Consider the following 26378-nt stretch of genomic DNA (forward strand, 5'->3'; position numbering starts at 1 on the left):
TGACAAATGGAAATATACCTTCATTGACAGCAGACAGAGCAGATAGCCAATGATTAGTCAGCAATGTTGTATTTGTATTTTCTTGTGGACAAATAAGGCTAAATAAAAGTAATTACAATGTATTCAATGCGTAACAGAGCAGCATTAGTTAGGCCAACTAACAACTTTGTAAGTCGTAACTGACGATTGCTTGCAAATGTATATTTGCTGACAGAAAAGTTGGCGAATTAATTACTTCCCCCATGAGGCTAATAAGGTGAGATTTAACGTCGCGTTTTTGCAACAAATGACACGAGCACACGTGCCTGGTGTAATTTCAAACCGATAAGCCTACGCTACATGCATAATTCAACGCCTTGAACAGTGTGTGTTACTGTACTTTAGTTCTAGTCTATTCGCACGCAGATAGATTCGATGTCACATTCGGGCTCAAACGTTCCACAGTTTTAGCTTTCATCACTGCCACTAGATGGGGACATTTCTTCTTACGTTTTATGCATTATCACTATTTTTTATTCACGCTTTCCAAATGTAAAAAAACTAAATAATGTTTTTTAAATTATTACCGGATTCATGTTAATGTAGCTTTTTACTGAATTTGAAGTAAAGTAAGTTCAAAATGTTTAACCTTGAAATAAACGTGCACTGTATTTTCTAATGTACCTTTCTCTGTGTTCAACATTCCTTAAGTGTTGCAGTATTATGCAGTACACATTCATTTATATAGAGGGAAGCACATGCACAACATATTCTGTCACCGTCTGCTGTACTTGTCTTGTCAGTCAAAATACACATGTCAATTGATATTAATAGAAATACACGGTTGCCCGGTCAGATGGAAATGATTTTTGAGATGCAACTATTATAATTAGAGAATTATATCATAATACATTAATAATAATAATAATAATAATAATAATAATAATAATAATAATAATAATAATAATAATAATCCAAAATGAAGGTCTTGGTGATGAAGCACATTTATTATATCTTAGAGACTCATTATTTGATTTTGCGGTCTCAATCGATTATTGTGAAGGCAATAAGTAATGTTGCCAACAATGCTGTCTTTTGCAGTCTTGATGAGTGCATTTCATTGGTAGGCTTGACTTTTTTTACATTTTGTGATGTTTGCCTGTTTGTGTTTTTGAACGTGTTACGACTCATGAGCTAATGTTGGTACAGTACATGTCAATAAATTAATACATTATGTTGGTGACATAAATAATAAAGGATTGTCGAACCAAAAATGTATTAATGGATACCAATTAACCATACAAAACAAAGCAAAAATCAGACACCCACCTGTAACCTACATGTGATTTATGTTGGGTGAATTGTTATAACGTGATTCTGATTTATGTGCTTGTGTCCCGTAACTCCCTTTATCTTCCAACTCTGTTGGTATCACATTCCGATCCACACACACCCATATCATAACATATCATGCTATCATAATGCAAACCTTTAGACTCTCATAACTGCAGATGTCACAAGCATACAAACTACATAAATAAAACTGAGCCCAGAGTCTCCCTTTGACTAAAAAAGCAAAACATTTTTGGATTCTAATAGATTATGTAATTTCACCAATATGAATTACAGTGTCATTTTAACTCGTGTTCCGATCTGTAATCACAGGGTGAGACATTTATATTAGAAAAAGTATCTGGGAAATGTATTGCCTCATCTGGCCGTTGTCTGATATTCATCTTTGATTTTACAACTAAGGATGACTATAACTCGTAAAATTATGTAGCTGTAGTAATAAAAAAGAGACAAAAAAAACCAAACCTGAAAGCAGGTAATAATTCATGCTGGGAAGTAATTTCTCAGGAAAAAGCTCATTCAAAGTAAAAATTCAGAAATGCAATTGAAATATGAATTGTAATATTGTGGCAATTTACTTTTTTTCTGACAAGGCACAGTGGAAATACGTTGTCAATATACAATCACCCATATTGGTAATATCATTACAGTATTTAATCTGCAAGAGGCAATTACACGATAACTGCTGAACTTCAGACCGTACCACAGCTCTTTGTGTGACTTAATTGCAGGCCTGACTGAAAGAGCGATTACATCCCTGTTTTAGAGCAACCATCCATCTCATGCCATAAAACACAATCTAGAACACACAGAATTATTTCCCAGAAAGTAGAAAGAATCCAGTCACAGGGTTTTGTTTTTCACAACAGAAACTGTTCATTGTGTTGCCCTGCGATGAACTGGCGACCTATCCAGGGTGTATTCCTGCCTTTCGCCCAATGTATGCTGGGATAGGCTCCAGCCCCCCTGCGACCCTGATCACGATAAGCGGGTTCAGATAATGGATGGATGGATGGATGTTCATTTTGTTGCCCTCATTATTTTCAGACCAATCTGAACAGGTAGCTAATAATAATCATAACAAAAGCAATAGTATTAATAATAATATTAGCAACAACAACAACAACAACAACAACAATAATAATAACTATTATTATTATATTTTCAGAGACCTTATAAGTAGAGGTGGTAGAGTTCATATGAAGCAGAGTTGCTGCTCCCTAATGCTCAGCATAATGACTGGTTCAACTCACTGAGGTGCTTGAAAGCGCACGATGGCAGCGCTGATTTTGGGGCTGGAGAAGAATAACTCTCCTCTTGAGTTCTCAGTTCGGATGGCTGCCGCTGTCTTTGTATCAACATTGAAACCAGCAGTGAATACAGGCTCTCCTTTCTACAACGTGGATTGACATAAGGGCCGGCATTGTCTCAGGTGCTAAGAGCAGTTGTAGGGCTGCCAGTTTGATCCCACCCTGGGTGTGTCGAAGTGTCCCTGAGCAAGACACCTAACCCCTAATTGCTCCTGATCCCTGTTTTAGAGCAACCGTCCAGAGGGTCAAGTTACAAATGTCCAATGCCATAAAACACAATCCAGGAGAACACAATGAGGCAGACACAGAATGATTTCCCAGAATCCAGTCCCAGGATGGGAAGGACTTTTCAGTGAGTGACAGCAAAGCATGTTACTTTCACAAAATAAATGTTAATCAATTGAAATTAATAATTTAAATTAACTTTTCATTTTGGTGCCTTGTATGGCAGCCAATCACCGTGGGTGCGTGAGTGTGTGCATGAATGGGTGAATGAGAAGCATCAATTGTACAACGCTTTGGAAAAGGCGCTATATAAATGCCAACCATTCACCATTTACCATGTAAGATCCCTGCTTGAACACATGGAAAAGTTAGGGCTCCTGAGGTGAAAGAGTGAATGTGTAAATGGTTGAATGAATGAACTCATGGATATTTAAGAAAGGGAATATGTCAATGAATAAAGGTGTAAATGGATGAAATTACGTAAATAAGTGATTGACTAAATTGATAGATGAATGAATGCTCCCTTCTTTAAGAGGACAATTATGCTGTCCCTGAGTATAGCCAGATTTCATTTGACTTGACAACGCAGAACCTGTGACTGGAATGAACCTGTCCTTCTAAGGCAATTTACTGTGGCAAGTGTCCTATATGCTAATAGCGGCAAACCAGTGTAAAACCTGCAAGTGATCTAATTGTTGAACAATCGCAGCAAAATCTGGTACCAAGAATCAACCAGGGAGCTGCAAATTGTGTGATTCTCTGCACTGAACCTCTCCGTTTTATCGAGGGCTCAAGCAGATTAGTTGTGTTTCAAGCAAACGTAGTCACTGCGATGGCCCCAGTATATATTTTTTTTAGTTAATGATTCACATTTACTGCCTTCCTTATGCAATCAGCAAAAAGCTGTTAATTACTGCAGCAAAGGCAAAGGTCGCGCTCATCTCTGACTCTCCAGTCACTGAAAGAAGCTATCCTGAACTAACAGCAGCTCCTGCACTTCCCGCTTGAGTGAGTCCATGTTATGCCTTTTACATTTATATTTGCCAGTTTAAAAGTCATGGTTCCTAATTCCTAATAAAATCTAGGGTGCCAGGTATCTTTTTGTGTGTGTTAGTATAAAGGAACACATTTGAGATTTCCAAATATTCATTTGACAAAGTATTTTATTTTACAGAGACATTGCATTTGCATTTAATTTTAAAAAGTACCTGTAAGCAATTGACTACTTTTACATAAAAACTTGATCAAAGCTGTCTGAGATCAGAAGCAAGGAGCCAACCAAAGTCTACAGAAGAACTGTGGCAAGTTCTCCTACATGCTTGGAACAACCTCCCTGCTGATTGTCTTATAGAACTGCAGGACAGTGTTGGCTATCTCAGAGAAGTGATGCAGGTTTAACGCCGAAGGGTGGTCACAAAAAATGTTGATTTGGTTCAGTTTTTATAGCACATTTATTTAGGACCTTTCATTGTATTATTTTTTAAAGAATCCTATCTGTACAGAATGTTATACAGGTGTCTAAGACTTTTGCACAGTACTGTACGTTGTATGAAAAGTACCGCACAATTCAAAATGTATGTGTATGTGAACCACAATGGCAATTTGATACAAAAATAACAGATTTAAAAAAATATATTTTTCTTTTCAACATTCTTTTGTGTTTTGAATTGACTCTTACAACAGAAAGGGAGAAACAGCGTGCTACGTATGTTTTCTTAAGTATAAAAATTATACTGATTTTGTACAGATGTTTATAATATATCTCTAGAAATAATTACTGAATTACTACAATTTCCTTTTTTTCACAGAGTGTGAGCTGAGAATTATAAGTTCTAACTCACATGAGTTAATGTCATATGAGTTAATGAGTCAATGTCATAAATATGTTTTTGGGCACTAAACACACGTGTGAAGTTTTATATAAAAATACTGTTTAAAGGTATAAAAAAAAGTTAAATATACAAAGTCACGTCTGCTTGGAGACCATTCATTTTGGAATCTTTCACGCTCAATAGTTCAAAACTATGCAGAACACAGGTAGAACCATCTAATTTTCAGCTAATGGGATTCAGTTTTGTGTACTAATTTTAATTTATGAATTACTAGTAGAGTTTATAAGAGTTCAGTGCTACACACTGAATTGAATTTGGTGACAGAAATTTCTCCTTTCTAAATTAAACAGGAAGTGGGATGTTTCGTGTTTTTTCGCCCTCTCATCCATATCTGCTGTTTAATCACCTTAGTGTTGAGCAAAGTGAAAAGAGTCACGATGGCTCAGCAATAAACCTGATATCTCAGGAGACAGAAGCAGTTTGAAATAAATCAGTAAACAGCTAAAGTTCCCTGCCAAGGACATACAGCTATCTTATAGATTTAAATCTTAAAATCATTCCTCCCATAAACAGCAATTAATACATATATTCATCAAATTATTTTTAAAAAAGTTTGCTATTTTAACACCAGGCTTAAAATGGTTGGACATAAATAGCAAAGAGATATAAAGTTATCTGAGGACATTCATTTCTATGTAACTGTAACAACTGTTTTCACTCCCAGTGAAAATATTATCTGCGTTTATCTTTGCAGAAAGCTGGGCTTTGCAGAAATACTATTTGTATGTACAATCTGTTTATGTGCAAACACAGACCCATACAAGAGTATTCATATACTTTGTAATTTGAACAATTATACAAACTCAACACCTGGTTTCTTTTTTTTACAGTTTTGACTGGAGCGGTGAAGATGACGTTAGTTTGGCTGCTAATCTTGGCGCCCATCCTTGTAGGTCAGTAACTGAACCAACCTTGCATGGGACATGAACAGTGTTTTTCCCACCAAAAAGGAGCATCTGCTCCCTTCTTTAAGATGACAATATTACTTGTATTTATTCCTCAAAAAACAAACAAAACAAAACAAACAATAATATTGAGAGATTCCCTCTAGGACAGGCACAGTGGTCCTGGAGAGCAGCCCTGGTCCTGGAGAACCGCAGGCTGTGCTGGCTTACGTTGTTATTCAGCACTAATTGATCAGTGAACGCATTTGATTACACAGCTAACTCACTTCACCTTGTTTCTTGGGTCTGAATCGGTGAAAATGAACCAACACACCCAGCAGGCATCCAGGACCAGGGTTGCTGACCCCTGCCAGTGACACACTATTGGCCTGTAGACTGCATTCACAGCCATAAACATAACTTGGCCCTTTGATCATGAACAAAAAAGAATTTACATCTAGAATGAGAGTCAGCATACTTCCAACAAATGATAGATAAATAAGTAAAATATGTGCATGTTTTAATTAGGCATCTACAGTATTTGTTTAAAGTGCATGTACAATACTTTTACTTTCATGAATAGTGTGTGGAAAATGTTTATGCTAGGAATCTAGTCCCCAGAAATAGTTGAGGAAACCAGGGCTAGTTGTGGACATAACTTATTTATGATTTATGATTCATTCCGTAAACATTTATTTTAGAGTGTTTCAATAACCAGTCTGGATTTCTGTGTTTCTTTATGTCAGGTTATGTTCGAGGCGCTCCAACAATAAATACATTAGAGGTAGAAGTGCGTGAAGACACTCCCGTGGGTATGTGCCTTTGATTTCGGTCGTTTTCCATGCCTGCATTTACATGCTATCAGTGATAACTTGCTCATGATCAGTAATGTCTTTTCAGCGTGAAAGTCAGGTTGTAAGAATTATTGAGATGATAACATCACCTCTGATGCATTTTCCCTATCAGGTGATTTTGCTTTCCAAATTGACGCTACTGATACGAGCGGAGTACCGTTAAAGTACGCATTTATAACAACGGGGGTGTACGGAGACGCTGCATCATACTTCAGCGTGGATGAAAATACAGGACGAGTTGCTCTCGCGCGCCTCTTAGATAGAGAGGTAAGTTTTTTTCCCCTCAGGCGAACGGTGGCGTTTGGTGAGATTAACAGTGACCGAATCATTGGTCTCAAACTGTTATTTTCCTTGATTAGCGTTACAATACAGCAATTCACAAAATACTCAATACCGTCAGATACAGCCAGTTCTCCTCAATTAGGCTAGTAATAGATTTATAGATTTATTGATACATTTATTTAGCATCAGAAAATAGTGCACATTCAAAGATCATATTTTGTACGTTAAATGATCATGAACTGAAGTGCTTGCTTTGTTAGATAGCTTTTATTGCAGGTTGAATTTAAACCAAATGTGATAGTGTGCAGGTCAGGGTGTTGTAGTTTTTCGTTATGTGTAGGCCTTGGCCTGTACTTGATGATTAAATGATTAAACCCTATGTGCTTGACTAGCAGTTGATAATTCAGATCACTGGCACTCTTGTTTAATAATGTTGAATCAATATAAAACAATGGTTTTACATTTTGTAACTAACTAAATACTTTGCATGTTCATTTGGGTAAGAAATTTCAAAGGTATATATTGATCCAGTATCCCCCCAAAAAACTCGTATGTGTACCTCAATCACAGTCACACTCATCTGCAAGGTCAACAGGAGCAGTGCATAGAAACAGAATTGGACTAGAATGTCAATAGTCTCAATGGCTATCATGGCACTGCCATATTAAGTAAGAATGTATTCTTTTTTTCTTCTCCAGAGTACGCGTGTGATTAGACCTCAAATTGAAGTTACCAGTGATGGACCTACTGTAAGTCATCAAAGCAAGCTTGAATAATTTAATAAAAATGGTCTCTATGATCGTTTCCGTGTATCTAAGTTAATATGTATATTTTATGTCTTCATAGCGAAAAGCCATTCTTGTGATTGTGGGGGATGCCAATGACAACAAACCTGTCTTCCAAAATGGGCCTTTTAATGTGGAAGTACCAGAAGTGAGTGATATCTGTCTTTGTTCTCCAAATTAGATTTAGGTCCATGATCTTTTGGGGCTTTCCCTTTTTGCATGGTTTTGGAAAGTATTGCATTAACTGCATGGTGTTAGAGGTACATGTTATTCAATAAATAATTGTCTTTATTATATTATATTGAGGCGGCACGGATGGTGCAGTGGGTAGCACTGCTGCCTCACAGCAAGGAGGTCCTGGGTTCGAATCCCAGTCGGCCGGGGCCTCTCTGTGTGGAGTTTGCATGTTCTCCCCGTGTTTGCGTGGGTTTCCTCCGGGTACTCCGGTTTCCTCCCACAGTCCAAAGACATGCAGGTTAGGCTGATTGGAGAGTCTAAATTGCCCATAGGTATGAGTGTGTGAGTGAATGGTGTGTGTGCCCTGCGATGGACTGGCGACCTGTCCAGGGTGTATTCCTGCCTTTCGCCCAATGAATGCTGGGATAGGCTCCAGCCCCCCTGCGACCCTGTTCAGGATAAGCAGGTTAAGATAATGGATGGATGGATATTATATTGACATTATAGTACATTATTGGCACTGTATTAGTCAAACATGCTACTATTTTCTGCTTATGACTCTTGACAAAATTTCATTTCTCTCTCTAGAATACTGCAGTAGGCACAAGTTTATTCTTCGTAAATGCCACTGACAGCGATTTCAACGCGGCAGGAATCGTAACATACTCTATTTCAAGTGTAAGCACTTTTTTTTTTTAATCTATTTTTTTCTGAGATCTGTACAGGTGGATTATTTTTGCAGGTAACCATCAAGTGTTATAATTGTTAATTGTATCATGATTCAAATACCATTATTATTTATACAGTGATGTTTGTTCAGACGTGCTGTAATTAACTCAGTGAGGTGTGTACCAGTATTTTATCATTAAATAAATTGAGATGTCTCTAACACAGTGAGGTGTGTTAGCATTAATGCAGTGAGTTGTATGATTATTTACACAGTGAGTTATGTGTTATTATTAATTCTATGAGTGATGTTATTATTAATTCAGTGAGTTGTGTTATCCTTTAGACAGCGAGGTGTGTTATTAATCATGCAGTGAGTTGTGTTAACGTTTACACAGCGAGGTGTTTTATTATTAATGCAGAGAGGTGTATTATCACTAATCAAGTGAGGGGTGTTATTCTTTATACAATGAGGTGTGTTATTAATGCAGTGAGGTGTGTTATTCTTTACACAGTATGTTGTGTTGACATTAATGCAGGGAGTTGTGCTATTTTTTATACAGTGAAGTATGTTATTATTAATGCAGTGAGTCATGTCCAGGTGTGTTATTATTAATGAAGAGTGTCCATGTCTGTAATTATCAGTGCAGTGAGTCATGTCCAGGTGTGCTATTATTAATGAAGATTGTCCAGGTCTGTAATTATCAGTGCAGTGAGTTTTTTTTTATTTTGCCCGCAGGCTGTACCAGCGGATGGGCTCAACCTTTTTTTGATCTCTCCGTCGACTGGTGATGTCACACTCCACGGAACACTGAATTTCACTGGCAAAAGTAGTTTCTACCAGTTGGAGATCAATGCCACAGTGAGTTTTGCTGACAAAGATAGCTAAAATGAATGCTCATGCCCACTCACTCATATGTTTTTATGTATATAAGTTAAATAGTGGGCTTGTAACCCAGAGCTTTCAGATTTGGTTTCCAGGTGGGGCACTGCTGTTGTGCCCTTGAGAAAGCACTCAGCCTAAACTTTGTCTAGCTGTATTAGTGGCTGGCATGAAAAAGTGTAAAAATATCTATAATTTATTTTAACAATTCACATTAAATTGTGTAACTTTGTTGAGGATTCCTGTTTTGTTTGCCATTGAGTCATGGCCCAGCAAACATACAAACACTGGCTCATGTGGGCCTCCTGCGATTTACACATTGACATAGTAGTACCAGTGTGGGCAGACCAAAGTTGAGAATGGACCCATACTTGCCATCATTGCCCTTTATGATTTATTATGAAGCTAAAAATAGCTTATACTGTATATAAAAAATTTGGCATATCTGACATTCTCTTACAATTATTTATTTGCTTTTATTTGAGCTAATTGTAAAGACCGAACCATTTTACCTTAAATCTGGGGTTTTTCATCCAGGGATCTCCCGGGACCTGTTTGCTGTGGAAGACTTTATTTTAAAAAAAGAAAAGGTTCTCAAAGTTAATTACTGTATGGTCCTTTTTTCATGGGAGCACTTATTGGATGGCTTAACTATTGCATATACAGTAACATTTTGTTTATTTATGTATTTGGTAAATGTACATGTTTTGTAGGCTTTTTAAATGATGTATGAGGCTGGTTAAAGTGATATTATCTGTCTTTACAGGATGGTGGGGGTCCGTATGAAGGGAAAATAGTTTACCAGTCGAGCACTATAGCAGCTTTCATCCAGGTCTTGGACGTTCCTGATCTCGACCCCCAGTTCTTGCAGCTTCCCTATTCTGGCAATGTGAAAGAAGATACTAGCATTGTGAGTATTGCTCACAGAAATGTGGTATTACCAGGCAATTGCTTTAGCATTTTCTTTAGGGGTTTTACCGACAGGCGGCATGGATGGTGCAGTGGGTAGTACTGCCGCCTCACAGCAAGGAGGGCCTGGGTTCGATTCCTGGTTGGCCGGGGCCTCTCTGTGTTGGGCTTGCATGTTTTCCCCATATTCACGTGGGTTTCCTCCCACAGTCCAAAGTCTCGCAGGATAGGCTGATTGGAGAGTCTAAACTGCCTGTGGGTATGAGTGTATGAGTGTATGAGTATGTGAGTGAATGGTGTATGTGCCCTGTGATGGACTGGCGACCTCTCCAGGGTGTATTCCTGCCTTTCGTCCAATGGATAGATGGTTTTACAGACGACTGTCCAAGCACCCCGAAAAAGTTCATGGGAAACGGATGTTCTTCACATTTAATGACATTCCCATGCTCTTTGTACTAGAAGGATGAGCGGTGAAGTACTGAAGTACTGAATGTTTGCAAATATACACCTTTAGTCCAGTAATAACAATTATTTATTCAGGTGACAAAAATCTGAACTCTGACAGCAACATTATTCATTACAATCCCCCAAAAATTTTTACATAGATTTTTTTTTTTTCAGGGTGTCTCTGTGTTTCAAGTGCAAGCTTTTGATCCAGACAGGGACGTTAATGACCAGATCCTCTACAGCATTTCAAGTGAGTGCATATGTAGCCTTAGTAATGCATATAGCAAATGTACAGTAAACATAATGGAATGTTTCTTCAGTGTATAGTTACCCTTCTGATGTCGTCCAGATTCTAATGCAGCAGAGCTGTTCAGGATCGACGAAAACAGTGGCATCATATCAGTCAACAGCGTGCTTGACCGCGAAAGTTTGTTGGATTCTGAGGCTAAGGTCAAACTGCAGGTCGTGGTGAGTCTACTGCGGTCGTGTCCCTCACGCCCGACAGAATCCTCTCCCTCGCACACTCGCGCACCATCTCAGAACATTTGCGGCTCTCTATTTAGCTAATCTAAAAGCCTTCTCAGTTGTCATTATTCAAATGGAAAACAAACAAACAAATACGTAACGTTCATTATAAAATTAGCATGAATCGAAGTCTACAATTCAGATTCTTCTCAAGTTGACACAGAGATTTAACATTAAAGGATATTGCTTACATCTTATTTAATATTGCAATCTAGGAACGTTTACCCTAACTTTCCTCAAGTTCCGGTGTTGTAAAACCAAATATTCTGAGCAGGACAATAATTTAATTTGTCTGTGTTCCAGGCCAGAGAAGCCAACCTAAATGTTAATGGGATCCAAGCCAGCAGCACGGCTGAAGTGGACATCACAGTTTTAGACATCAATGACAACAAACCGCTGTTTTATGCATGCGATAGCGATCCTTGTGACTTCACCACCGTGGCACACACATTCAGCTGCAGCGTTGAGGAGCAGTCCTCCAGAGGCGTGCCCGTGGCAGGGCTCAACATGGCTGTTCGAGACCTGGATGATGTCAGCATCTTTTTTTGCATTCTTGCACTGTACATTATGTAATTGGATATAGCCTATGGTGTAGCCTATTGTATTTATGTTAATTCTCTGAAATGTTCAGAAGAACTTTCCTGAAATTTCTGTGAAGAATGATGTCATTATTAATTGTCAAAATGTAAAGCTGCAGCTGGACTGGAATGCCCAGACGACCTGAATTGCATCTTGTGTTCCCTTAGGGCCAAAATGCTGTGACCGATATTCACCTCGAGGGGCCAGGCAAAGATGTGTTTTCAGTCATTATCCTCCCACAGAGCAGTTTTGTGCAGATTAGCATCAACAGGCCCCTCGAAGTTGACTATGAAAAGAACACGACTATGACTGTGCAGGTGAGGAAACTGTGCTAACAGGAGCAGCACACCAAACTGACAAAGAACTATTGCAGTATTTATTTTCCCAGCTTAATCTAGGATTTATGAAAGTAAGACAAGCAAACACACTTAAGATGAATTTTACGTGTTACAGGGTTTACCTTGCACACAGGACACATAGAACTATAGTTTTTATTTTTCTAAAATACAATTTAAAATAAATAAGGAAATATATGATGGAATATGCAATAATAATGTCTGTGAAATATAATTAATATACAGTATGAAAAAAGTGCATACTGTATGTAAAAAGTAAAGAATGACTCCAAATCAGAAGGCCGTATTTCATGATTATAGATCATTTTTATGAGCACCTGGCTAAGACCAGTGTCTTAAGCAAAATTAGCTCATTTTATCCCCCCCATCCCCAGGTGGTTGCCACGGATCCCTCCATAACCGGAGATTGCTGTTCCACAGCAACAGTCACCATTAAAATCAATGACACTAATGACAATGCCCCAACTTTCCAAAAGGAGACCTATAGCTTGGAAGTGAAGGAGCACAGTGCCGTGGGCACTATCATTGCCACCATTACGGTAGGTTCTTTCTACATTGATCTCATCTCTGTCATGGCATGACGCAAATGCAATGATGACAAACCAATTCTCTTTCTCTGACTGGATGAACACTGGAAGGAAAAAAGCACACATGCACACATGCAGTACATGGAAACATACGTCCACACACACGTATACACACAAAAAGCCCAAATTAATTTTGCCTGCGTGCATTTACGTATAAATGCATGGACATACATTTGCGCATTCACACATACTCAGAAATGCATTCCGCTAAATGCATATTACCGCTTTTTTAAGAGTGAGTAAATAGCAGCAGAGCAGAATTGACATTTTTCAGGGCACTCTTGTGTAATTAAAGGTTAATAATAATAAAATCTGCACTCACCTTCACTAGCTCTTAGAAACATGCAGTTACACACGTAGGCATGTAAAATGCTATTTTGCCGTTGCACACATACACACACAGATGCATTTTATCCTCATTTTTGGTAATTTGACATACAGGCTACTGATCCGGACACAGAGGACGTGGGGAAGATCACCTACTCGTTGGCTTCAGGAAGCATGTATGTGGTCCTCATTTCCCTCCCTAAACTGGTTTATTTTCATTAACTGCACATTTATCTAGAAGATCATTTAAAGGGATTTTCTCAACCACTGAGTAATAATGTGTCAAATGTGTAATATCTACAAATATGTTTCTGAAAATGTATGGATCCTGTTTGTCTGCGATTGACATTCCCTCATAAGATATACATTATATGTATGTTTTTTTTCCTCCCTCAGTCAAAAGTACTTAACCGTTGACCCAAACAATGGTTCCGTCATGGTGAACAGTGTCGAACTGGACCGGGAAACCCGGAGCTCTTACTCAGCCACCCTACAAGCCTCTGACACTGTTGGCTCAATGGGATTCACCACCTTGGAGATTGCCGTTCTGGACATCAACGACAATGCCCCTGAAATAATGCAGGGCATATATGAGGAATATGTGGATGAGGGACCCGGGCAAAAGCTAATTATTCGAATTCAGGTTGGGACTGAGTTTTATTTGTGGCGGAAAGAGGCCAGGTTTATGTTTCATCTCTGGGTGAAAGAGAGTTAAACAGTTAAGGTCACCAGTATGGTACTTCAGTCCTCCGCCAGCTAGAGGTCACAATAACCTCTTTATCAAGCATCTCAAATCATTTTGAGCACCTCAAACTAAGTAGATAAAATAATTAGCAGTACATAGGCACAGATGATGATTGACAGGGATGTTTAGCAACACTCACATGTTGAATTCAGTTTGATTGCTGACTACCATGGACATGCTGCCATATTTGTGAATGTCCTGGAGAGCCCACAGATGTTCCTTAAGATCAGCGACTGATTAAGACCCAAGAAAGCAGTTGACCTGAGATATCTTTGTAATCAAGTACTGAGTAACAAGAAAAGCCAGCAGACCCTGTGGCACTCCATGAACAAGAGTAAAGGCCACTGGCTCAAAAACTTGAGACATACTTAAGACAAGGAATACGTCTCTGAGCACCTCACATTGAGTTCTGTGTGTCTGACCGGTAGTCAAACAGGCCGGCTCCATCTTGTTGCCATAGCTACATCCAGACTGCAGGTGACTGGGACTCAGGGGACTGGGATCTCCAGGGCTCTTCCCCCTTGCTGAGTGAATGGAGGTCTATGGGCGGAGCTTTCTTTAGGCTATTCTCTCCTCTCTCCGTAGGCCCGCGATGATGACGAACAAGGCACCGACAACAGTAGGATGCGTTTCGAAATTGTGCCTAGTGAGTTCAGCCAGAACTTCACCATTGATGAGTTCAAAGGCATATTGGAGAACAATGGACCTCTGGACAGAGAGGCTCTTGACCCCTTGGCTAATGGCGTCATTAAACTAAATGTGTCGGTGCATGATATGGGTGTGCCCAGCAAATCAGCATATGTTACAGTCCTGATCAACGTGGAGGTGAGGTCACTGAATTACAGAATATAATCATTAAAAACTGAAAAAAACAAAAACATTCTGCCTATCCACACACACACACGTTGAAGTGCTTTGTTTTCAGAAGAATTAGCAATCTAGTTAGCTGTTTCTATGTAAATATATCTCAAGCCAAAGATGGTTTAATTAATTTTCAGGTCAAGTTGTTTTCAGGACACAGGTCAAGTTGTATCCCTATTTGTCTTTGTTCACTGAGTGGAAATTTAGTTAACAAGCCACCTTTTCTAGCTAGGCCTTGGAAGTCTGAGGTAACACTGAGCTTGTTCTCTTCTTTTTCAAAAGAACAGCTGTGAAATCTTATTTCTGGTGAATTATAAGGGGGGAATACTATGGATTAGCCTACAGAGTTTGTCACATAAAATTTTGGCGGAATAGTCTGCACAAAATGATTGAAATAGCATGCGCGACTGTAGCAACTGTCGGCTGTCAAGTGCTTGAAGTTGGCAGTTTCAGAGCAGAAGGTATCAATCATACTGACACAGGCTTTTTCTGATCCTCATATTTGGAACCAAAAAATCTTTGGAAATCCCTTCATTTTGATGGATAGATCCAGATAATGTAGGCTATTCCTGGTTTCTGGAATGGACCTCAGGGCATGGTCGAAAATCGCTCAAATGTTTCCACACATGTATTGGCACCCCTGCTTCTGCCACCCCTGCTTTCAGGGTGAATTTGGGAAATTTGATCCTTGAAGAACAAAAATGTACTTCCACTGTCACTTTATTTCTGAAAGTGTGGGTCAAATGCAACACAGAGTGTGTTTGCTAGAATATGAGTAGCCTGCTATCTAACATTTGCCAGAGAACTAGCCAGCATATCAACTAATATGTCTGCTAGTAGCCATAGTTTGGTCATTACTAGAGCACACAGAAACAAATAAACTTATAAAGGTTCAGAGTCTACTCATGAAGAAAAGCCCAATGATCCAATCACAGGCTGAGTGTGCATTTATGTATTTATATTTATTCATATAATCTTGTGCTTATTAAAGTGTGATGGTGACACAAGAATAAAATGTATCCACAGAACATCAACGATAACACACCTAAATTCAGAAGTAATAATTACGTGTTCTACGTCAACGAAAGCATCAAAAGTAAGCTTGATTTTTTGTAATTTTTTGAATGTATTATTCCAGTCTAATACTTACCTTTGGGTGCTGTTTGCCATATTTTACATCTGGACAGTCAAATTTATAGACCTGAGAGGTTATTTGCTCTCAGGTCTGCCAGCATTTAAAGAAAGAGCAGAAATGCTAGAATCAATAACTTCAAAATGTTCTTTTCCTGTCCTAACATCGCTGCTATCTGTGCACTTGCTCTGGCAGATGCATTTGTGGGCTCTGTGTTTGCCTACGATGCTGACCAGGTCAACAACCGCATCTCCTTCGACATTACTGAGGGCAGCTTGGCGACCTTTGCTGTTACGGCAGTGCAGGAAGCGGATGGGACAGGATACATTGGGAACATAGCTCTGGACCAGGACATCGAGCTGGACTATGAGCAGCAGAAAGGGCCTTACATCTTCTCGGTGGTGGCCAGCGATACAGATGGCAAGAAGGACGTGGCTAGGGTGGAAGTGCACGTGAAGGATGTGAATGACGAGCGGCCTCAGTTTCCATCTGGCCAGACCGTGGAGGTGAAGGAGAACACCAATGAGACTGTGGTGGGCAAGGTCGAAGGGAACGACCTGGACGGCAACCACATGCTGATGTATGAGCTCCTCTCTTCAAAATGCCGCTGCGAAAGTGTCATGGGGCCATGCCAGCAGGACTGGTTCAATCTGCTCCCCTCAGGCGATGTGACTGTTAACCCAGAGATTGTTATTGATTATGAGGAATGCGACCAGGTCATCATGGAAGTCCAAGTGGTTGACATCTTGACTGAGAAAGGGGCAAATAACAGCATTGCAGGTGAGAGCATTCAGCATGCAATGAATTCTTCACGTAGAGAAATTTTCCAAGCATGCTTAAACTACTGTAAATTTCCAATTAGTAAACAATACAATACAGTACATTACAATCAGGTGTACAGCAATACCTGTAGCAACTGCACAACAACGTCCATGTAGACACAATAGAACCTCACTGATACAAACCCATTGTGTGCGAACCCAATCTGTAAGATGAAATGTCATAAGTTAAATCAGAGCTTCTTTACCACCCCAGTGGACATTTCAGTTTAACACATCAAAGTATACTTGAGAGAACGTCCATGGAGTTTTCTGTGAGGACTATGGATTTAGTACCTGTTCTAGTTGCTCACTATTTTGCATACTCTTTTTCCAGGAGAGCTACAAATTAACATTGAGGACGTCAATGACAATGTGCCCCAGTTCATCATCTCTGAGGCGCTCTTTAGTAAATATGATTTTTATATATTTGTTGTTTGTATGCTGGTCGCTGGTGCTTTTAGTAAACTGCTTGGGAGAATTAATTATGAATACCATATTTTAAGACTTTAGATGTCCATAAAATTCTTGCGAATACATATGCCTGTAATTTTTATGTGAAACACATTAACAACCAAAATGTACAGTCATTTGAAAGGATCATTTTATTTCACCAAATGTTAGTACCATTTCTTTTAAATTTCTAGTTAAACTGCCAGGAATTCTAATTGTTCCTGAAGAGTGAAAATATTCAACATTGCAAACACATTTTGATACAATATGATGCAATTATAATTAATAGTAATTTAATGAGTTGAACATGTGCAAGCCAATTACTTTTTTTTAGATAGCTTACTCTTATAATTTTTCAATTTAGTCACTTATACACTTATTTCAATATTTCCTTAAAGTTGTCGTCAGTGAAAAAACAGAGCAAGGGACATCAGTTGCAGTTGTCACTGTAAGTTATCCCCCCCCAAACCTACCTACCTCTTCAGACCTTGCATTCTCAAATGAGGACATTACATTTTGGCTTCCTCCGTGACCACTATACATTATTTCTCTTAACATAAAGGACATTCAGTTTAAATTAAATTAAATATATATTTTGTCCAAGACCAAGTATTATGCCAAATTATATCCATCCAAGTATTATTTCAATAAAATCTAAATACTTAACATTTTATAACACTTTTTTTGTCCTATGTCTCAGGAGGTTAATATTGTTATTTCCCTGGTTGTAGTAAACCTGTGTACTTAGGTGGCTCCTGACCCTCGCCTGTGTATTCTGTTCTCTGTTCTTCTGAAGGCAACGGATCGGGATTCCGGGAACAACAAGGATATCACTTTCAGCATACTGAACATGGAATTTGTCAGTACAGATAACACGGCCTCTGAAGAAACCCTCTTCCAGGTTAACACGGCTGCAGTGGAAAATGCATATGTTGGAACAATCAGGTAAACTGAGATGAAGATTAATTGGCTGAGCTGACAGCCATTACATGATATCACATATCATTGCATTCGTTTTTTGGGAGGGGGCGGTGGGTGCAATGGTGGTTTTTACAGGAGCTAAACCACAAGAAAAGAGAAGTATGACCAGTGAAGGTAGTGAAATGGCAAAAAGTACTAGGCAAATAACTTTTGTTCTTACAATATACCTAACTAGACATATGAACCTGTGAAAACAGGTACCTTTGTTGAACAATGTTTTATCTGTTATACTGTTAAAAAGTTTTGGTAAAAATACACTACCTTCTTGTTTTAGGGCTCAAGGAACTCTAGACAGTGAGAGGAAAGGGAAATATGTGATCACGGTTGAAGCGAAAAATGGTAGAGCGGAACCAGAGCTTAAGAACTCCACTGTGATTGAGGTTTGTGTTCTTCCCTTCTTTTTAAAATACATTTACTTGTAAATCTTTTGACCATTGTTGTTTATTTATAAATGGTGGACAGTATTCTATGCAGAATAGAGTTTAGATTTTAATGTCTTGACAGGTCAAGATTGGTTTTTATTTTTATGTTGAGTATATCAGAAATTTTTATTTACTGTAACTTTACAAATTCAGATTGATATTCTTAAGCCTTTAAACTAATATAGAAATGTTCATATTCATCTTCAATGAAATATTATGGTATGAATTTCCATGGTGTCCCGTAATTTATAATAGGGGATATGTATAAATGATATATTTCATTGTTGCCTCAACACAACTCATCCATGAGCAGTTCATATACCATGGTATCTCGGAATGCTACCTGTTTGAAAAACATTATACTATAAAAACATATTCTAAAGCATTCACAATTGCACTTTATTGTTTTGTCAGATTTATACTATCGACAGCAGTTTCCGTGTAGAGCTTTACTTTTCACCCGCAGTGGATCAAATCAACGAAAATATTGATCAAATCAGAAGGTGAGACCCTACCCATCACCTGTCTCCATCACCATTCTCATGCCTAGCCTGCCTGTGACCATGTCCACACCCACATCATGTCTTTCACCTGCATGTGGCCAATTAGAGCCGTGATGTCAGAGTGAGGCTTCATAGAGACCGGAGTGGGTGGATCTATCCCATTTTTTTTCCAGTGACTCACAGATTTAAACTAATAAAGTGTAATTTGATATGCTGTGTTTTAATCCAGCTGAGCTCTCAAATAAGTGATACATTTTTGCTTGATTGAGATCCATATTGGGCCTTGCTCCAGTTTTGGGAGTTCTGCAGACATACAGAGCCCTCTGCTGGTGCAAAAGGGAACTGTGTCTGGACAACTCTTGCTGCTGATGGCTTCACTTTTGATTGCATGGCTTAGCTATGTCTGAGATTAATCTCACCAATAAGTGGCCCTTGAACCCATCCCTGTTCACTTTGGCTCATGCCCGACCTCTGACCCCTGCGGATTTCAGAAGTGGTGTTGGTGTTACTATCTATGCCAGCAGTGTGATCTCTGTCTTTACCACAGCACTCTGGCGTCTGCAACCAAAGCCACGGTACACATTTTGAGGACGATATCAGTGGGCCAAGTGCAAAGGTGAGAATTTTGAAAGAATAAAGTTATCATGTCATGTTGCATTTTCTTGTGCTGTATTGCATTGTGTTGTGAAGTAGCAGTGGGGTACAATGGGTAAGAGTGTCTGCTCAATGTCTTTTCGCCAAAGCATTGCGTATCTTTGCTAGGAGCTTGCACTTTGAATGTAATGCCTGAATGTAAATTTAAAATTGGGGAATAAACTTCTGCTGGAATTGCAGAGAGCTTTTTACAAATGCATCTTGGCTTGTTGTTGTTATTTGTTGCAGTTCAGCTGTTTGCTAATTAATATCTATTTTTTTCCAGAGCCACAGCACTCACACTTTTGGAAGCTTACTTTGTCTATCTCAACGGAACTGCCATGCAGTCTGAGGCTGTTGAAAAGGTTCTGCAAGAAGACCTGTACAACGCAAATAAGCTCAGTAACCTGGGACTCACAGGCATTGTAAGTCTGTGTGTGCAACAGTGACCAGTGGCAAACTGCCCTTAAATTCAGCTGGTACTCTCCATTCATACACGTCCTTGGCCTATACAGCGTGTTTAAGATTACCCACACTCTGCCAGTTTGGTGTGTGCATTGTATTTGCTATATGGTTATTGCTGCGCCACTTTTTGTATGTGTGTGATAAGGGTCCTTTTAGCATCACTGAAGCTTTTTCAGGGGCTAAAACAAATAAACAAACAACTGAATAGTATATGAAAAAACAGCATGGTTTAAACCATTCAGGCTTGGGCTTTAGGCATTTGTTACTTATGCCAATTATTCACATTAAGAAATTAAACCTCATTTGTGTAGTAGAGTCAATTTTATAATTAGAGTGCGCCGATTAACACATTGTTTAATCTTATTTTCCTTCTTAGTACACAGTTTTATCTTTGATTACTGATTATAATGATTTTAGTATTGTCCCTATAGTGACTGCTAATACTCAATATGAATTGGGTTTAACTAGCTCTGTGGAGTAGGATCAAAATTTTAGCAGCAACAGCAGTGGTTGTGTCTGTCGCGGCTGTTGCACTAGCCGCTCAGTGCTAGCATTCTGGGTTTCTATGGTTACACTGCTGAAAGCTTCACTTCCTCCTTCTCCCCCTCTCCTGTGACAGGTGTCCGGCGTTACAGACCCAACAGTCACCGACCCCGTGCGCTTCATCCTGCTGGGCTTGATTGGGGGTCTCCTGATTGTCCTGATTGTCATGATAACATCCCTGGTCTGCACCCAGAGGAAGTGAGTGTGTCCCAGCAAACAGCCTGCCCCTGGCGTTATCACGACATCTCCCGCTGTCTCTCTCCCCCTCCCTCTATCACCCTCTGACTCTCTCCCTCTCTTTCTTTCTCACTCTATCGCTCGCTCTCGTGAGCAGTGCCAAAGTAGGTGGGGCATTGTGCAGCGACCATGCGTAGGTTGATCGGGAGTGAAAACACGGTCAGACAAATGGCTAAGCCGTTGACGTAAATCAGAGCGTACAGAAAATGAGCTCTTCCCTCCCGCCAGAGCATTCAAAGTGTCCATTAGCTGTGTTTCTTTTTTATATAAACAAACAGTATACTGTACAGTCAGTTGCAATTTTTTGATGGTGAAATGTTGCTGATTAAATATATAGTTTTCATGTAAAGATTAATTCTTCTTGGATTTAAAAAGAGACTCTTGTTAAATGGCACATTGGCACAGCGTATTTAATATTCTGCGTGCTGCTTTAAAAAAACAAAAACAATAGCTAGTGTGTAACATTTCAGCGTGAAATGTGACAGTAGCGTGCCGGTTCTTGCTGTACTTGGAACTAAGCCTTTACTGTCACTATGGTAACAAGCAGCTCTTAAAAAGTATGCAGGAAAAAAACCTCTTATTGTGGAAGCAGGCAGTCTGCCATCCAGAGGGTGTGAAGATGCCGGGGGCAGCTTACAGCCAAGCATGATATGTCCATAGCATGGATACTGGTGCCTCACTTACCGTCCTAATCTGAAGCACAACCATAAACATGATGCTGGGCAATGCTAAAAGAATTTGACATCCTTGGGAACCCACAAATTCAACATTAAAAATATATTTGCTTAAATTATGTCTGTTTCTATGGGATGGTTTGAACATTTTCAAATGACTTCAATCTCCAAAATGATATTGTGGTGTTGCTGTTGCTTTCTGTAGTGAATTCTATGCCTGTCTCTGTGCCAAAAGCAGTGTGCATGTGCATAGGATTCACTGAATGCTGAAAAATGCTGGTGTTTAATGGTTTAACATACACAAACTGTTGGAAGGATCAGTATACATGTCACCTATGGTATACAGAGGAGAAACCATCCATACTATAACATGACCTTATTTAAGGTGATGCATTTATTATTTTTTTAATGAATAATGCACATAAAAAGTACTGTGTTACATTTAAGCAATAACTCATGACAGGCAGTAGTATATAGACATTTTATCACAGCTAAGTGGCATTGCTAGGCCCGATGCACAGCGGAATAACTCCACGTCCTGGAGTGAGTTATTGCTTTTATAAGAAGGTTACCAAACATAATAATATGGATATTATAGACACAATCCAATTAGAACATTTTTTATTAACAGTTTCATTGCAAGAATAATTGACATGGAAGTAGTTCCCGTATGCTTGTAAGTTGTGCCAGGTGGTTGCTGTGCAACGTTAGTAAACCCATAACGTTGTTCTGCCGAGCTCGCTAGCTAGTTAGATTGCAATGTGAGTGAGCATATGAGTAAGAGTATATAAGAGTATATGCTTTTTTTATGTTTATTTGTACCATTGTGCAAGCACTGAAAAACAGTCCAACCACGTTCCGTAGGTCTACTCCTTTTATTTTTTGGAGAAGCAGTGCTCTGCTTTACATAAACAATGTATCACTGCTATAAACCAATCAAATTGCGCACTTTGTCTTACCTGTTTTATATTGCATAGTTACAGACAAGTGCAGTAATATTGCACTATATTTTAGTATAGAAAGATACCTGTTAAGGCGGCACGGATGGTGCAGTGGGTAGCACTGCCGCCTCACAGCAAGGAGGTCCTGGGTTCGAATCCCCGTCGGCCGGGGCCTCTCTGTGCGGAGTTTGCATGTTCTCCCCGTGTCTGCGTGGGTTTCCTCCGGGTACTCCGGTTTCCTCCCACAGTCCAAAGACATGCACGTTAGGCTGATTGGAGAGTCTAAATTGCCCGTAGGTATGAGTGTGTGAGTGAATGGTGTGTGTGCCCTGCGATAGACTGGCGACCTGTCCAGGGTGTATTCCTGCCTTTCGCCCAATGTATGCTGGGATAGGCTCCAGCCCCCCTGCGACCCTGATCAGGATAAGCGGGTTCAGATAATGGAAGATACCTGTTAATATCTCTCTTCAGTTCCAGTGTTCTTTTCGCACACTGATACTAACATCTGACTCCAGTTCATTGTATTTGTTTTCAACTGCCACTAGCATCTGTCTCTAGTTTAGAATCTTTGTTGCCTGCTGTGACAGTCACCTGTCTGTAGTTCAGAATCTATGTTTCCAAACGCTGCTAGAATCTGTCTACATTCCAAGATCTTTGGCTGCTAACTGCTGCTAGCATCTGTTGGCAGTTTGATTTGTTTCCAACTGTGGTTGGCGTGTGTATGCAGTCCACTGCATTTGTAGCCAACTATGGCTCCCTTCTGTTGCTTCAGCTACAAGAGGAAGCTGAAGGCATCCAAGGCCCTGCAATCGGATGCGATGGTGGCAACAGAAAACCAGAAACCCAGCGCCATTGTCCCTGGCAGCAACCAAATGAAGTGAGTGTGTGTGTCCACGGGAGAGACACAAGATCTTTCCAAAAGTCTGTCCACAACTACAGCTTTCAGCCAACAGCTTTCACTTCAGTCTGCAGTTGTTCATCGCATTGCTGCATTGTATAGAATCTTTTAACCTTTTTTAGGGAGTGGTGGTTCAGTTCTCATTCTCCACTTGGAATTTCACTCATGATAAACAATTACTAAATGCCTCTCATTAGCTTGATGGCCTGTCAATCATCTGAATAGCCATTCACTTCCTTTTGCGCATTCACATATCTCATAATTGTCAGTAATAATACCATTGCCTGAAGATATCGCTCATATTTTCAACAGCGTTTGAAAATAAACATGTGCATGTACTGGACTCCGCTGCATTTTGCTGATGTGATCAGGATTCATATCTGATGCAATCTCTCTCAATCGGGCTTTATGCGGATGGATCCAAATCTGATGCAATATCTCTCTCTCTAACTCTCTGTCCTTCTCTTCCTCTCTCCCTCCCTCAGGGCTAACCCGGTGCTGAATTTAATCATTGACACAACGACAGACCTTGGCTTTGACGAGGAAGACTCCTGCACAGACAAAGTCAGGTATGATGTCATCTGTAATATTGTAATAAATATGCAAGAAAGAAATCCGAAAAATGAAAACATCATTAAAGGTGAATATATTTTCCATTTTTGCCAAGGACTCCTGGGCCTTCAAGCACCCCTGCGGGTCCCTAGATTCCAGCTTCGGTACCCCTGCTGTTAGGCCATGTGTTGCCATCTTTTATGTAGTTTAGCTACACATCTATTCTGGCAGTAACCGGGTTATTAGCTTAAGAGAGACATTGTATGGGTGACAAATCCTTCAATGCCCCCAGTAAATAAAATTATCAGAAGACTTTTGGTTTGGGTCGCAAAAATATGGTTCTGGTTTGAACCTCTTTTTTAGGAGGAAATAAATAAATTAAACAAATAAATGTGTTTCTTTATCTCTTTACAGGTGCTCAACTTGATTAAATTAAGTAGCTTTTCTCTCGAGTCGCCATTTTATTATTTTCTTGTAAGATCCATGAAAAGTAGTATGTTTTTACTTCAGCATTGTCTGATTTTTAAAATATATGTATCTGGGCTATGTCTTTATCTTCAGTGTGAACTCCTTGGATTACAACATTGATTTGAACATGACTGAGAAGGACACAGCGCCTATGATGGTAAACATCAGATCCCTTCTGCCTGTAGTAGAACCCTTTCAGGATGTCTAGCATGCCAGACAATATTATTATTATGTACAGTAATATTATTGAGATCTGATATCTTCTAATCTCAGATAGTATGCTGCTGAGCTCAGATTGTGCTAGTGAGGTTTAATAGTAGTGCAATCAGATTACTCTATTGTCTGAGTAGAAACTGCAGAATCTGCTTTGTATCTCTCACAAGCATGAAACTAATTCAACTGACAGAATACAACCTACATTTATACAGAATATCTGCCAGGAGGCTTAATTACGTACCTGTGTGTGCGTGTATGTGCTGGCGTGTGAATGTGTACATGTTTATGTATGTGTTTGTGTGCAGGTGATAGAGGAGGAGAACGAGGAGGAGAACGAGTATCACCTGTATGTTGAGCCGTTGGACTTCGCTCTGGCTTCACGTGGGGAGAAGAGGAGGGCTCCAGATGCTCCCAAATCCTTCGTCAACCCCATCCTTGATACCACTGACTTATAACCTCTGCCTCGAGGTCACAGGTCACGCCTTTTCCATCTCCCGCCATATGACACCAGTACATATTTTTTGTACCATGCCAAAGAGGTACAGAATGCAATCATACATTTGCCAATAATCTGAAGGAAGCAAATTTTTTTCCTTTGTGTGAATGTGTATTTTTTTAAATTTATGAAAGCCTTATACTCCTTAGACTAGTGTACAATTTAGATATTATGTGATTATGTTTTATTTTTTGGAGTGAATGCAAATATGTTTGGTTCATATGTAAATCCGCCTATGTCTGCTTTACCAAATTATATGCAGTATATATATTTCTTCTTTTTGTAAAACATACAGCACATTGCACCTTTTTTCCTCTCACCCTCATAGAAGCAAGGGCAAATTACTATTAGTGGGTTGGAGGTTTTTTTAACAGGAGACCTGCTGGGTGAAGAGGCTGGTTTGGCCAGCGTGATGGTGCCAGTAATGGCGTCAGCGCTCCCTCTGATATCCCTGGTTACGGGGAAGAAAATGTCAGCTACTCTGACCCAGAAGGAAGGTGGTGAATAGAGTGGAGGGAGAAAAGATGAAAGCCATTCCGAAGCCTCAGGGATTTGACTCTGAATTAAGTGTGAGATGATTCACCTGCACGAAATATAGGGCTCTTGGCCGAGCTGTGTCGTACCCAATGCCCAATGGCGCACGATGCAACCTTCTCTGTTATTTTTCTCTCACTCCGATTTACAATTATAATCATGTGTCCTGTGTAGGCACAGTCATAAAGACATCAGATTGCATTTATGTTACATTACGTGGCAAATAAATTATGATCATTTGTAAGGTTGTTCCGTTTCATGTTAACTACGGGATGTGTGTCTGTTTCTTTTCTATAAAACACATTGGATTAAATATGGGTAAAGATATATATTTTTAGAAATAAATATCTAACAGTATTAAGAGTGGAACATCCATAGAAACTTGATATATGTTTTCAGTTCATGGCACTCTTCTCATATGGAAAAGTATAAGTCTCTAGTATCCATGTATGCCGTGATAAGAACTGAGAACTGTTCATTCTCATTAGGTACAAAAACAAAACATGTGTGACGCTTCTCTTCCAGTGACTAATCCTCATCTTAAAATATGTGTGGCTTTCACAACTCTGACAGGCTTGAATGGTGACTCTTCAGCGGGGTTGCCAGACCCTGCTGTGGATGGCCACATTGTGTGCTGGTTTTTGTTTCTTCAAATAAATAACAAATTCGGACCCAAGAAAGCCAGTGAGGTAACTGAACTGCTTCAATCTGTAAACTGAGTCTGTCAACAAAAGACAACAAAAACCAGCACAGCCACCGACCCTCCTGGACCTGAGTCAGCCACCC

At 39.5% G+C, this 26378-nt stretch overlaps 1 protein-coding gene across 1 annotated transcript; it reads left to right on the top strand.

Annotated features, from left to right (window-relative positions):
- The first annotated feature begins 12055 nt into the window (after positions 1–12055).
- cdhr2 (cadherin related family member 2) lies at positions 12056–25062 on the top strand. Its single transcript, XM_061233985.1, has 12 exons — positions 12056–12067; positions 12481–12645; positions 14351–14590; positions 15653–15722; positions 15954–16538; positions 16914–16975; positions 17826–17930; positions 20653–20774; positions 23201–23305; positions 23812–23895; positions 24440–24503; positions 24868–25062. The coding sequence occupies exons 1-12, from the start codon at positions 12056–12058 to the stop codon at positions 25015–25017; spliced, it is 1764 nt and encodes a 587-aa protein (XP_061089969.1). The 3' UTR covers positions 25018–25062.
- Positions 25063–26378: the final 1316 nt, after the last annotated feature.

This window comes from Conger conger, chromosome 3 (genome assembly GCF_963514075.1).
Source record: "Conger conger chromosome 3, fConCon1.1, whole genome shotgun sequence".
Classification (NCBI taxonomy): Eukaryota; Metazoa; Chordata; class Actinopteri; order Anguilliformes; family Congridae; genus Conger; species Conger conger.